We start from the raw sequence: 14,605 nt of genomic DNA, 5'->3' as shown, positions 1-14,605 counted from the left end.
CTAAATCGGCTTTGCTTATGTAGCGCTTGCCCAGAAACAGGGTGCATATCACTTGTTATATACAATTGTTAGTAATAACGCTTCCACTGATTAGCTTCAAAAGCTTGTAAATACCCCTTCAAGAGAGACGGGTGTATCAGAGCCTCTTAATTTCCTCCTCTCCTAACTGACTAAGGACAGAACCAGCCACTACACTTGTAACTCATTCTGTTCTCCGGTTCAGTAAGAAAAGCCTATACCAACCCAGAGGCATAATCCCCGTTCATGCATCCTGGTTTCTCCAGTGCCCGATAGGTTTGTTTTTTCACCTGTTCAGTTTTTAAACCTGCCTCCAGGATAATATGACACTAAAGCCAGTGGCTGAGTGAAATAGCTATCGCTGCTGTGCGGCAGAGGCATTGCAGAGCTGTAAACTGCTCCCAAAATAGAGCAGATGATGTGTCAAACTGCCCAACCATCCGAATACTCTACGATCTGATAGCTGTGGACTGTAAAATTGGGGATGGGTGAACTGTTTGGAGGAGCTGGGGTGGGATGGGAACTAACGCACCTTCTGCTCAGCTGTGCGCACTAAGGCTAAAACCTTTCCTGACGGTTATGACACATTTGGATGAACCCTATTGAGTCTTATCTCTCCTCTCCACTTGTGAAACACAAGTGCCAAATACAAGAGGAGAGGCTGTTCTCGAAGTATTTCTGGCCCCACCAAAACCAGGGGTACTAGCCTAGAAAGCTCCTCTGTCTAACTTTGCTTTTGTGGAAGAGTCAAATAAGCACCAAGAGGGAAAGCGTGAGACTTCCATATTACCATAAACTCCTCTTCTTTAAGCGATTGTGCTCTAAACACACTACTTAATCTCTGGGCAATTAAGGAAACTGTTGCCTTTTGCCACAAGGAGTCTTCCCTCTGCAAATCTTTGGCTGATCCAGGGCTATATAACTCTCTGCATCTGGACGAAAGCAGGATTTATTGGACGTGCAGGATTGGGGGAGCGTGGAAAGGGAGAGGCCAGTGCTTTGCAGAACATCCATCATGGAGCTGTTAAATTTGGGAGGCGAGGCTTAACAAAAGGCTGGCTGAGGTGTTGGGGAGACAAATGAGTGATTCATTACAAAGTCAGATGTGTTCTTTGGCACCGGAGCGGACAGACGAGACTGACATTAACACATGGCATGCTGCGCGGATTATTGGAGCTGTGCCACAAGTGCCCATGTCCTGAAGAATTGAGGGCTAGCTTGAGTCATAGAGAAATATTTTGGAAATAGAGCAGAACTGCCACCATTATAGTGCCTAAATCCAGTGTATTCTGTAATCCAAGTAGAAGTGACTCCCCTCAGTGTCTTAATAGCACCTAGATCCTAATAACCAAAAACCCTTTGGCTGTGCCCTTAATATTAACAGGAGGACCACGTGAAAATAACCATAGGCAACATCTAGCACCTTGACAGGTGACTAAAGTGAGGGCAGCTCCTTTACAGATGAGGTGGCTTATCCGAGGTCACCCAATGAATTGGTAGCAAAGGTTACAAAGAGCATCTAGGTCTTCTGACTCCCAATCCTCTCATCACGCAGAGCAAGAAGGGAATCGTAAAGCATCTGTGAGTAAGTCAGTCACTCCCTCTGCAGGGCTAAGGAGGGTAGAGACGTTTTTATAACAGTAAAGTCCACACGGCTCTGGGCAAGCTTGTGGCATTCCACTGTGCCTTATGTAGCAACGCTCTCTTGTGAAGTAGCAGATGGGCCAGAGATGCCGGGTGCAGACCTGGATAGGGTGGGGGTTGGATTTTGGCCTCTTTAAAGGACCCTTGCTCATGTCCTTTGTACCTGCTGTGTCCACTTTTGGAGAAGAATTGAAATTTCAGGTGCCTTTATTTTACACATGAAACTACGAAGCAGGGAAAGCTCTTGGACTAAAATCTCAAGTGGACTATATTGATGTAATTCTATTGTCGATGGAGAAGCACTGGCTTACGCCAACAGATAACCTAGCCCCGTGGCCGTACACCGTTGCTGCTGTAATAACTACTCATTCTTGTGCGTAAGATCTCTGGCCACAACCCGCCCATCAGCCTTGCCTTCTCTTGCTGACTCAAAGGGGGGCGAGGAGGGGACATCCATGACTTGAACTGTCAGAACTTGTAGCGGTCTCTTGTCCTAGCTTCTGCTGCAGCGATCTCCCACCCCTTCTTGGTCCGCTGAAAATTGCAGCTAATGCTGGAGCCGCTGTCCCCAACAGTGGGGCACTGAAGGGGTTAAACTCCCCCCCCCACCGCCTTTTTCTCTCCTTCCACTGCTTTTTTTTTTTTTTTCTCATGCCTCCCTGTACCAACACTCACAGTTACGCTTGCCTACGATCTAGTGGGACCCATGCCAGAAGGAATGACATGAAGCCAAAAAAAGTAGTCAGAATAATTAACAGTCCTGGGTTGCTAAGAATTCCCTGGGAGGGTGGAGAGGGGGTTATCCATGAAGCTGCGCAGCCAATGCGGGTGAGAGGGGGGGGGAAAAGGCTGAGGCGAGAAGAACTCCTGGCACAAACTGCGGAGAGTGAAGCTAATGCTGTCTTAAATTTGAGAGTGAAAGCTCCCTGGCCCACGCATTCCACTGGCACCAGAGTTCACCAGCAGGTTTTAAGTTGAGTAAAAATCCTCCATAAATCTAGCTGATGGTTGTCTCATTCCTGAGAGGATGAAGGGGGAGGGGGGCAAAACCCAGCTCGCTTACAAACAAAATGGGTTGTTCCAGGGGAATTAGGTCACTGGGAGCTCGGGGTGCCAAGCTACCCAGAAGCTCCCAAACGAGGGAGTGAATGTAATCATCGAAAAACCGAAGAATGCGGCAGTGGTTCCAAAGCCGACATGTGGCAGGGAACTGGTCAACCCTCTGGTATGAGCCACACTAGAGGCAAGAGAATGTTGAAAAGACCAGTAGCTGTCTGTCAATTTCCAGATTGGTTTAGACCTCTAAAGCACCGAACACCATAAACTCTAAGTGGCCTAGGATCTGTCTACCTGTGATGCCCCCTTCTGTGGTGGTGTGGCACAGGGTGAAATCAGCAGCATCTTTCCACCTAGTTCTCCCTTAGTTTATAACTGAGGGAGCTGCTGACAGGATGCTCTTGAGAGGCATGGTGCTTGACTTGCACTGAGACACCCAGAAGGCCAACAAATCTGGGCTGAGGTTTGGAGGGAATCTTATTGTGGCATGGGGGTAAGGGGTGGGTGGGTGTGGGTTTTTTTTCTGTTTGGTAGCCAAAGTGTGTGTGTGTGTGGGGGGGGGGGGGGAACTGTAGTGTTGAGCTGAAGTTCAGAGACTGGAAGTTTGCAACTTGTTTACTTTTTGTGGTGATGGATTTCTTGATGGCTTTTTGGTCCAAGTTGGATTGAGCATCAAAAGTCTGGTATCAGCATCTCCTGTTCTATAAACTGGAATCTATTGACCACACTAGCTGGATGGCTACTTCTGGAAATCTGAAATAACTTAATGGGAGGTTCCCCATGACTCTTATTGGTAAAACCAAAAACCTCTTCAGTGGACCTTTGAGGTCTACAACAGAGCTATATGTTGCATTCCTCTTTATGGACTCTAAATAGCCTACTGGTTACAATTCACTGTCGTATTTTCTGTAAGCATTGGACCAGTGAAAGTGTGGTGACTGCTTCATGAATTACTGGCCTTCAAAGACTAGACCGGGCATCAAACCAATGTCCAGATTAATCTCCATTGAAGTCTGTGGAATTGTCCCAGAGAGGAATTGGACCCATTATACTCCAAATAGTGTTTCTAATTTGTAGAAGGGGGCATGATGTGGGCCCAAGTTAGGAAAGTTATGGGGAGGAGGGGAAAATCCCAATTTGGAATTGCCAGAAAGCTGGAAGAAAAAGGACATCCGATCGATTGTTCCACATGGTCCAGTCTGAACTAGTGTCTGGCTTCCTTCACTTGAGTCACTGGCCTATGCCTTGGGCTATGACATATACACTCATACTGGATACAGTAGAGTCGTGCCTCAAAGCATTTTTGGAAGAAAGGAGAAGGTCAGAAGGCAAAGAGGGGCTGGTATAGGCAGTAGAACTACAGGCAAAGTAGTCATAAAAAGGAAAATCTCAATTGGGGAGTGTTGTACAGATTTACCATTGAGAAATCCTTTGGAAGAGGAGAGTGGCATGGTGGATTTCACCAGGCCTGGCATTCCAGGCAGATATAGACGAGCAATTTTCTTGCAGTGATGTGATGTGGCTCTGCTTGGCTGTGGCAGGGCTTAGGCAACTCCTGATTTTGTCAAACTGGGAGTGCACTCCCTGGCTTTTTGCAGAGACCCTGCCTCTCTCGTCCTGCTTTGACTGATCACAAAAAGTCCTCTTGCTAGGTAGGGAACTAAAGCTTTGGTTTAGAGCCTGTCTAAAACCAGGGCTCATTGGGGGGTAGCATATTGCCACAAACACACAGCTGCCTAGGGACTTTGCTGCTGTCCATGTGGGGCACACTATGCTAAGCTGAACGTTTTAGTGAGAGCAGGGCCGGATCTTGACTATTAAAGCCTGGATCACTGCAATTTGATCTCGGAGGAAAACTTTTTCGCCTCATAGGGCTGGGCACAACTGAGCATCCGGGGTACTACCACTTGCCAACAGTTTATTGCAATATTTAAAGTAGGTATAATGTTGGCATCTGTTTCAAACGGGAAGAGACTAGTTAAGGGTTCCCAACTAAGCACTGTATTTTGCAGTCAGATGCAGACTGAAGGGTAAAATGACTAATATAAGCCCACCTTCAATGTTAGCAATCGCTCCCACCAACAATAATCCCAGCTCCTCCCACGTGGTGGTGTTCCCTGAGCAACAACACCTCCATCATATGCACCCTAGACTTTTTGCTGGAATTATCTCTATTGGGGAGAGTAAGTGCACTTCCCTCACCCCTACAGAGCCCCAGACTCCTTGGCAGGAACAGCTCAGCCTCTGTGCAGAGCTGAGAGGGCATCGGACTCTGACCCCATGGCCTCACAAGACCTCACTCAGCCTAGGTTGCATAAAAGGGCTTGATGGATTATAAGGGTTCCATGCCGTGGCAGCCCCTAAGCCAGTATTTCAGGCACCGGCACTGACTCTCCCTGGCTGTGTGTGTGTGTGTGTGTGGTGTTGGCACTCTCTTGAAAATGCCACCTCAGCACTTTGAACTGTCACAGTAAAGTCCTGATACTGCTAGGTTGGTGCCCTTGCTGGAATGGGCATAGGTCTCATGCCAAAGATGCATATTACTCTACATTTGCTCCAAAGGAATTCTTCATCTGGAAGAAGGGTTCTGTTTAACAGCTAGCAGAGGCACACTTCATTTTACTTGTTTTCTCCCTTCCTTTTTTTGCCTGAATGGGACAGGCCTTTGTTGGCCAAGAAGCAGCAACTGCTACTGACCCTGTAATCGTGCTTTGGTTTTATAACCTGTTCTCTTGCTTTGGCCTCAAGCAGACCTGAACCAAAAAAGCCATGAAGCTGGGTTGGGTGACAAATGTCCATTACTTGCTTATGCTTGTTGGATGAGTCTTTGTTCACTAAACTGAGCATAATGTGGGGGTAGTGGGGGGATTTTTTCTGAAGCTTAGGCCGGGTCACAACTTGCATTTTAAGTTGGCATAGCTCAGGGATGTGGAGAGAAATCTATACCCCAGAACCCTGTGGCTCTAACCAACTAACCCCAGGTGTAGACCTAGCTTTCCTTGGCCTAGCTGCCATTGCTTAAGGAGGTGGAGTTACTCCAGTTCTGGAAAAAGCACTTCTGTTGCAGGGTTATAGCTACAGGGCTGCTGTAGCCCCTGTAGTGTAGACAAGCCCTTAAGGTCAGAAGTTACCTCTGAAGGGTATGGAGGGAAGTGGTGCCAAAGCCTGGGCTACTAAGCAAAGAGAAGGGCCAGCAAGCAGGCTGAAATCCAAAGAGTGGACTCGAAGAATTTTTTTTTTTTTTCCCTACTCACTAGAGCTGGTCCTTCCATGGTCAGGACTCTGAGCTAATGAGCTGTTATACTTTCATGGTGGACAGTTTGACACCTCAGAAGATGGAATCTGGCACCTTTCTGTAAAATTTTATTAAGGGGTGATCAGGAACCAGTGGCAATGGTGGAAACCTATGAACAAGAGTGGTTTAAAAAATTACCTTTTTTGAAAACTGTGTCTTTGTGGGAAAACTGTGTAGGTTTTTTTTTTTTTTGAATACTTTCATGCACTTAATTGTGTTTAATCACTTTCTGATATTTTTCACTTATCAGTGTCCCCCCCCCCCTTATTTTTTGTCCCCTTTTTTCCTTTAGCCATTTAAAAAAATAATCCCAATACTTCAAAAGTGGCCAAGGGTTTGGGGGGAGAACCATAAACAACATCAGCAAAACAATTGGGTCCATTTTTGAATCCCACAGAAGGAGAATGAAGCCACTTCATAGAAGTCAACAGTCAACTCTGCTGGGTGTGGGGGCTTGCATCGGGACTTGGAATACAAATCTATTTGTAAAGAAATGTCTTGGAGTTCCAGCATTCCGGCTATTGGCTGGGGGTTGATTGCCTGCATGGTAGGGAGAATCCCTATGTATAATATGGAGTTCCTCCTAAAATTAAAACAAGTATAACTTTTTAAGGTTCTAGAACCTTTTATTTTTAATTCCGGAAGTGATGGTCCATTTTTTCCCCTTCTTCCTGCCCTCCCCTGATGTTGGGCTCTGTTAGGGGTCTACTCTGTGCAAGTTCTGAAACCAACAGAGTACGCTTCAGTGAAGGCAAACGCCCAGCCCTGCACTCGCTCTGTGTGTGTCTGTGCAGGGCTGAAATGTTCCAGAAAGCTTTTTTCATTCTGGCTTTAGCAATTCTTCCTTTTTGGCTGGGGGAAATGCATCTTCAGGTCCCTCAAAACACAGTATAGTGATTCCCATTGACTGGCTGCACTGGCACCTGGCCGGAAGAGGGCAGAGCCAGGAGAGCTGGCTACTGGTAGAAAAGCCAACAAGCGGCTCATGCTTCCAGCAGATGTTCCTGCAGCTTCTTTACTCCCTGGGGCGGGTGCCAGCCTGGTCAGCGTCCAGCAGCCAGTCACTTGACACCGGGAACAGTATGCTGGCTTCTTTTGTTGCACATTGTATGAGTCAAGGACCTTGTACTTGAAGAAGGGGATGGGACACCTATTTCCCCCCCCCCCCCCCCGCCCCTTAAAGCTCCCAAATCTTTTAACTTAGATGAACAAACCTGAAAACTAAAGCCTCTTGACTGCATCACCTGAACCTAGGCCTGAAGGTGGGTGAGTTATGGGGGGGAGGGTGGAGGGTAGGGATAGGATACAGAGGGATCTAGACAAATTAGAAGATTGTGCCAAAAGAAATCTGAGGTTCAATAAGGACAAGTGCAGAATCCTGCACTTAGGAAGGAAGAATCCCATGCACTGCTACAGACTAGGGACTGAATGGCTAGGCAGCAGTTCTGCAGAAAAGGACCTGTAGGTTACAGTGAACAAGAAGCTGGATATGAGTCAACAGTGTGTCCTTGTTGCCAGGACGGCTAACGGCATTTCGGGCTGTATAAGCAGGAGCATTGCCAGCAAATCAAGAGATGTGATCATTCCCCTCTATTCAGCATTGGTGAGGCCTCATCTGGAGTACTGTGTCCAATTTTGGGCCCCACACTACAAGAAGGATGTGGGGAAAAATTGGAAAGAGTCCAGCAGAGGGCAACAAAAATGACTAGTGGGCTGAGCACATGATTTATGAGGAGAGGCTGAGGGAACTGGGATTGTTTAGCCTGCAGAAGAGAAGAATGAGGGGGGATTTGATAGCTGTTTTCAACTACCTGAAAGGGGGTTTCAAAGAGGGTGGATCTAGACTGTTCTCAGTGGTGGCAGATGACAGAACAAGGAGTAATGGTCTCAAGTTGCAGTGGGGGAGGTTTAGGTTGAATATTAAGGCAAATTTTTCCACTAGGAGGGTGGTGAACCACTGGAATGGGTTCCCTAGGGTGGTGGTGGAATCTCCTTCCTTAGAGGTTTTTAAGGTCAGGCTTGACAAAGCCCTGGCTGGGATGATTTTGTTGGGGATTGGTCCTGCTTTGAGCAGGGGGTTGGACTAGATGACCTCTTGAGGTCCCTTCCAACCCTGATATTCTATGATTGCAGAGCCATAATGTAGGACATGTTCTGTGTATCTCTCTCCTTTTTGCCCCTGACTCCGTGAGGTAGGGCATCTCCAGCCAATGGCTGGCACCGGCTAGAGATACTAGAATGTAGCTTGAGCATGGTAGTGGTCTTCTGACTAGTCCTTCTTCTTTTTTATTTATTTCTCTCTCTTCTTCTTCCCCCCCCTCCCCCCAAACCTGTGCCCCGGTCTCTTCACAGGCTGACTGGGAATGAACCTCTGACCATCCTCCCTCTGACTTCAGAAATGGAGGAAGCTGCCGTCAAGGCCCATTATAAAGTGTGCGACCGCCTGAAGCTGGAGAAGAAGCAGCGCAGGATGTGCAGGCGGGATCCAGGGGTGGCCGAGACCCTCGTGGAGGCCATCAGCATGAGTGCCCTGGAGTGCCAGTACCAGTTCCGCTTCGAACGGTGGAACTGCACCCTTGAGGGGCGCTACAGAGCCAGTTTGCTGAAGAGAGGCAAGTGAGGGATCAGTGGGGGGATTTGCTCAGCCTTCTAGAGCAATAGTTCTCAACCAGGGGTATATGTACCCCTAGAAGACCTTCCCAATCCCCCGGGGTACATCAACTCCTCTAGATACGTAGCGTGTTGTAAAACTAAGTCAATTAAAAGCACTAGCGAAGTCAGTACAAACAAATTTCATATGGACAATGACTTGTTTATACTGCTCTCTATGCCATACCCTGAAATGTAAGTACAATATTTACAGTCCAACAGATTATTTTATAATTGTATGGTAAACATGAGTCAGCAATTTTTCATTAGTAGCATGCTGGGACACATCTGTAGGTTTTTATGCCTGATTTTGTGAGCAAGTCGTTTTTGAAGTGAGGTGACACTTGGGGGTACACAAGAAAAATCAGATTCCTGAAAGAGGTACAGAAGCCTGGAAAGGTTGAGAGCCCCTGTTCTCTAGAACATGGTGGGTCACCAAAGGGGATGTGGTAACCATGGATCCAGTTGTATGCTCACTTACACTCCAGCTACCAATTGACTTCAGTGGAGTTTCACAGATGGACTGATTGGGCTAAATTATCTGCCCTCTGTTCTGTCTCTAAACCCATGAGTTATAACAGAGGGTAGAATTTGCCCCAATCTGCCCCCCAGACTTCTCTTTTAAGGTAAGAAACACTCTTAATAAACCATGAAACCTGGAGTGGTGCCTAAAGAGTACTCCACTTTCAGACCAAAGTGCTTTGAATCCTCTCCTTAAAATGAAGGCACAAGAGCAGGATGTGCCGAACGGCTTTATTTTGTGAAAGGGAAACAGAGGCTATGCAGAGTCAGCTTTTGCCAGGTCCTAGTGCAAAGTGAAATGAAGCTTTTGCAACTTTTAATGAGCCCTAATTGCCCCGGCCTGGAATGGTTCCAGGTCTAGGACAATATGGATGGTTACTTTACACTATCTCTGAGCTGCTCTGTAGAGCAGAAGAGGGGAGTGAATATTGGTGGTGAGTCTTGTAACTCACCTAACCTTGTATGAAGGGCGGGAACCAAGTCTGGCTATAATACTCCATACAAGGGAAGCTAGTTGGAAGAGGCAAAAACCCCCTTCCTGTTTCCCTAATAGAAAATAAGTTGGTGTTTTGGCAAAGTGCTTAGAGATCCCTGGGTGAAAAGTGGGGCCCTGGAAAGGCAAAAACAAACTTCAAACTCTTGGCATCCCCTTTGAGGTGGCTGAGTAATGCTATACCCATCTTCCAGATTAAGACCCAAGAGACATTAACGGAAAGTCATCCCATCAATGAGAGAGCTAGGAATGGAACCCAGGTGTCCTGACTCCAACATTTGCTCAGTGGCATGCTGTGACATTTTGAGTCAGGCATGCAACTGCACATTTGCTTGCAAAATGACGTCCTCCATGTGGCATGGCCTTGCACGTACAGGACCTGTGAGGTCACTCTGTGCAGAGGATGTCATCGTGTTCAGGGACTAGATGGACTCGTTCTGCAGGTCTTGCCAATTGTGGGTCCTACAACACATGCCATGCACACACAAACGGCATAGCATTGCCTTTGCTCTAACCATGAGCCACTCCTTCCTCTCTGCACCATCTTCAAGTAGTCCAAAATTTAATCACTTGAAGCGTTGGGTCTAAACTGATGGTCTGCCCTTGACTGTGTGGAACAAGGAAAGTCCTATGAAATCCTAGACGCTGAACCTGAGCTATAAGATGTTTAAAAATATCTCTGCTTGCCAGAACTACCCCTGGTTAATGGAGCTTAGAGTACAAGCTTTCTTATACTGACACCTGGAGGCCACAGCCTGTTCCTTCCAGCTGAGAGCTGGCTTGATGGACAGCCATTACCACATTAAAGGTGCTTCAATTTTAGCTGCCTAAAAATATGGCTTTGCATAACAGATGACAACCCTGCAGGTTCCAGGAGTCTGCCTGCTGCCTCGTTGTTCCATGTTTTATTTCTTTGGAGGTCTCTGCCCTCCACAGAGGCTATAAATCCTGCAGATGTTGTGTCTGTAGCATAACATGCTACCCTTTGAATCTTCCACTTCTCCACAAGGGGAGTTCTTGGTTCCTGTCTCCGCGTTGCAAGAGCCATTGCCCTGGGGCAAAGGGGAAGGTGTTATCTAGTGATCTGCAGTTACTCAAATGTGCCAGCATGGGGATCTTTTTGTGTGTGCGCTTCCTTGGAACTACTCCACCTTTGAAGGAGGAGAGAAACTTGCCTGTCTTCTCTGTGTCTTGCATTCGGTCACCAAAAGTGCCTGATCACTGAGTTGTAACTTCCAGATAAGTGCTCCTTTTTTAACAATAAAAAAAAAAAAATCCCTTTAACTGTGTGTTTGTTATCCTCTTTGGATGCCCTTTTTGGAGACTTGCAAGTGATCTGGAAACGGCTGAAACTGGATCGCCGTGGATGGCAGGCTCTCCAGACACTTGAGGTTAGAATGCCTGCATTGATTTAGAGTCTATTATCTTGTTACAAAATATCTCTGTGCAATCAAATAGTGCACTGCAGAGATGGCTCTAATTCTGGCCAGAGCCAAATGTCACATGAACTTGACTGAACTGGCTGAGCTGCCGGAGAGAGTGAGATGATACGCAGGCCGGTGGGCATTGGGAATCTGAGTCTCGAAGGATGGAGGAGGGAGAAGTGGAGAATAAGCTATTATACCTAATGGGCTGGTTGTGAAATCGACCTAAGAGGAGCAAGCTTATACTGAAATTTTGCCACTAAGCACTGTCGTGGCAGCATGCCAGACAAACGATCCCTTCTCACCAAATTCATTTTCAGGCAGCGTTTTGATACGCCCCATGCAGTGCACGGAGCCTGGGCTATTTATCTGCGGCCTGTTGCGCTCACCGTGTATCCAAGGTAGCATTGTATTGACAAGGCCGAGAACTCAGATGCAAAAATGCCTGTTGCCTTTCTAGCACGTCTATTGCTGGCTGTTTCACATTGATGGTTGATGGCGTTTCCTTCAGGATCCCTAGCCACAGAAGGTATTTTTATCTCCTGTTCCAATAAGGGCTTCATGCTTTATACAGTAAGCAGGGTCTGAATGAATGCTTCCCTGACCGCTAGCTGGGAGGGGAAGAGACTATGGGTGTGTTTATGTAAATACAGTTTGCTCCTGCTCTGTTTACATATTCATCTTTACAGCAGTGTCAAAGGATCAACTTTGGCTGGTGGTGGGTACAAATGACCTTAGTACTGAATGCAGGGGTACTGAAATATGGTTACCAGTGTTGTAATTATTGTAGGAATACAGGAAAGCTGGACTGTGCTTAAACTGTCCCAAATGGCGGGGGGCACCCTCAGTTGAAAGAACCTCGTTAAGCAGGGGCTCGAATGTCAGAGCCCTGTGAAAGTAATAGGGGTGAAGACAGGAATTCTGGTGTTCTGGTCAGGAAGCTGCACAACGCCCCCCCAGGGGGTGGGTCTTTTACTCATGGTTTGTGTTTATGAACCCTGTTTGTGGTGGTTTCTCAAATTAATGCCAAGTTACTTCCCTCCTTTTTATTAAGTTTCTTTTCTACACTAAGTCTGTGCTTGCGAGTGGGGAAGTACTGCCTCTCTGAGGCGCTCAGGGGTGGTGTGTAATTTTCCCAGGTTACTGGGTGGGGGCTCAAGCCATTTCTGTATTGTATCCATGGAAAGGAGCCCCTAGATATTGAATCCAGCCCTGGTTGCTGCTGGTGTCACCTGGCAGAAGGGTTACAATACTGGTGCAAATTCTCACTTCTCTACTTTATGGTGTAACGCTAACAGACCTGTGGATTGAACCTGGGACCTCTGCAGCTACATGCATGAGTCTCTACTGCATGAGCTTAAAGCCACATGGTCCTTAGCTAAGGCTGTTGGAGACTCATTAATCTCTAAGTGGTCTGTCTCAATGCCACTAGGTGGGACAGAGCCCCAAACCCAGGCGATGTGTGGGTTACAATAGCACTCTCAGCAGAGAGACCACAATGTCCTACTCCAAAAGCACTCGCCTCTATCTAAAGAGAACCACTTCTAGCTATATAGAGCCTATGACACACACCTGAGTCTGGAATCCCTCTGGTGGAGCACACTGCGTCACCCTACAAACCTAGTAAAATCTCTGCCAAATCCAGATTCTCCGCTGACCCGTTCACATCCAAAAGTGAGCAGGACAAAGTTGCCACAAACCCATATTGGAGTGTTGAATGCTCCCATTGATTTATTTTTGTACACTTCTGTCAGTGGCCGTTCTGTAATACACAATCTTCCCTGTGTGAAAGGGGGTCACTTATGGCAATGGAGCACCCCTACCATGATTTGAGCAAGTCTGACTTGAATACAGGTTAGCCTGCTTGAGATGGGCCAAATCATGGGGTTGTGTGATAATTCTGTGGCATGGGCAACAGTCACCTTTGGCTACCGCCCTTTGAACGTCGGGTATTGTAACACGTCTAGAGTCTAGCCTGCCTGGTACCAAGAGGAGAAACAGCCATTGAATGCTGCTGTCTGTGGAATTGGGGATTTCCGTAGGTGCCATGCCTCTCTGCATTCATATGGGGGGGAAGGGGAAGGGAATGGCCCTATGTAGAGATGTTTAGCTCTGTGTGGCCTGCAATAAATGGGGGGTGATGGAGTTCACCCACCGCAAGAGCACCACCTCCTGGCTAGGCATGGCACAGCAACTTTCTTGCCATGTGGTGCCTCCTGCTGCTGATGGCCACTCTACGGTGGTGGTGGTGGTGGTGGTCTCCTCCCATAATTCAGTGCTCTCTTCACAGCTCAGCCCTCGGCTAGGTCCTACATGGTCCCCACTTCCAGGATATCAGTCTCACAGGACCAACTGTATGGAGGGCACCTCCAACAGTCCTGTGCCACTTCCCAGTGGCTGGTAGGGGAATCCCAGGCCCACCCTCTACGCTGGGTTCCAGTCCAGGGACCCTATAACCAGCAGCCAACCCTGACAGTTTTCCTTACGGCTGTTTCCCTGGGCTTCTTCCTACTCTGCCTTCTCAGGTGTTCTTTCCCCCACAATTCCTCTGGGGTTGACCCTTCTTCCAGGGCTCATTCTTCCCCCTGAGTTTCCTCCTTCCCACCTCATGTCTCTCTGATGGCAGACTGGTCTCCCTGCAGCCTTCTCCTGCTACTGCAGCTTCTCCCCCAGCTGGGCTTCATCAGCAATTAGTATTTATAAATCCCCAGGCCTCCTGTCAGAGCCTTCTGGGCCACCTGAACACCTTCAGGGCTGGTGTGAGCTCAACACTCCATCACATTGGGCTAGGACAATATAATGCCGAGCTCCTATACAGTGCCTTCCGTCAGCAGATCTCAAAGTGCTTCACAATCTCGTGTGTTTACCTTCCCAACACGCCGGTGATGTAGGGCAGTGCTGTTATCCCCATTGTACAGATGGGGAACTGAGGCAGAGAGGCCAAGTGGCATGCCGAAGGTCACACAGGAAGTCTGTAGCAAAGCAGGAAATGGAACCTGCATCTCCCAAGTTCAAGGCTAGTACCACCGGACCATCCAGGAGGCCCTTGCTGTCAACCTGACTCTTACATAGTGCTGTGTCCCTAGAAATCCCTGGATCTGGGAATGCCCTGGCAATGCTAAAACTGGTGCTGGCACAGCACCATGTAATCTCACTCCCTGCTTTGAAGGCTCACAGTGCTAGAAGTGATCTGGCAGTGGCCGTGCCTGTCTTTGGGTGACAGACTAGCAGACGGACATCAGCCACTGTCACCCTTCGCTTGAGTCATTCACAAGATAAGGATTCTTGAGCCAGATCCAGAACAGAATTCTGGGATCTGATCTCAAACACGCAATAGCTTTGCCTTGATAGAAGGGACCTAGGAGCCATTTCTGTCTTCATCAGCTCCTTGAGTAATCTCGAGCCAGATCACTTAAACTGAGGCACAGACAGGTTCACTGTAAAGTGTGTGTAAGACTTACGAGAAACTTTTCAAATGGGGCAGTGTCTGTGATGATGGGCCAG

The 14,605-nt window shown here is 47.7% G+C and overlaps 1 protein-coding gene across 1 annotated transcript in view; it reads left to right on the top strand.

Annotated features, from left to right (window-relative positions):
- WNT9A (Wnt family member 9A) overlaps positions 1–14,605 on the top strand; it is a 65,970-nt gene that overhangs the window by 34,672 nt on the left and 16,693 nt on the right. The window contains exon 2 of the mRNA XM_008170706.4: positions 8,366–8,625. Within this exon, the coding sequence (XP_008168928.1) occupies positions 8,366–8,625 (260 nt within the window). The remainder of the gene's footprint in view (positions 1–8,365; positions 8,626–14,605) is intronic.

The sequence above is a fragment of the Chrysemys picta genome, chromosome 2, assembly GCF_011386835.1.
Source record: "Chrysemys picta bellii isolate R12L10 chromosome 2, ASM1138683v2, whole genome shotgun sequence".
In the NCBI taxonomy this organism is placed as follows: domain Eukaryota; kingdom Metazoa; phylum Chordata; order Testudines; family Emydidae; genus Chrysemys; species Chrysemys picta.
Note: the sequence above shows the minus strand (reverse complement) of the source record. Positions and strands in the feature narration are given on the sequence as shown.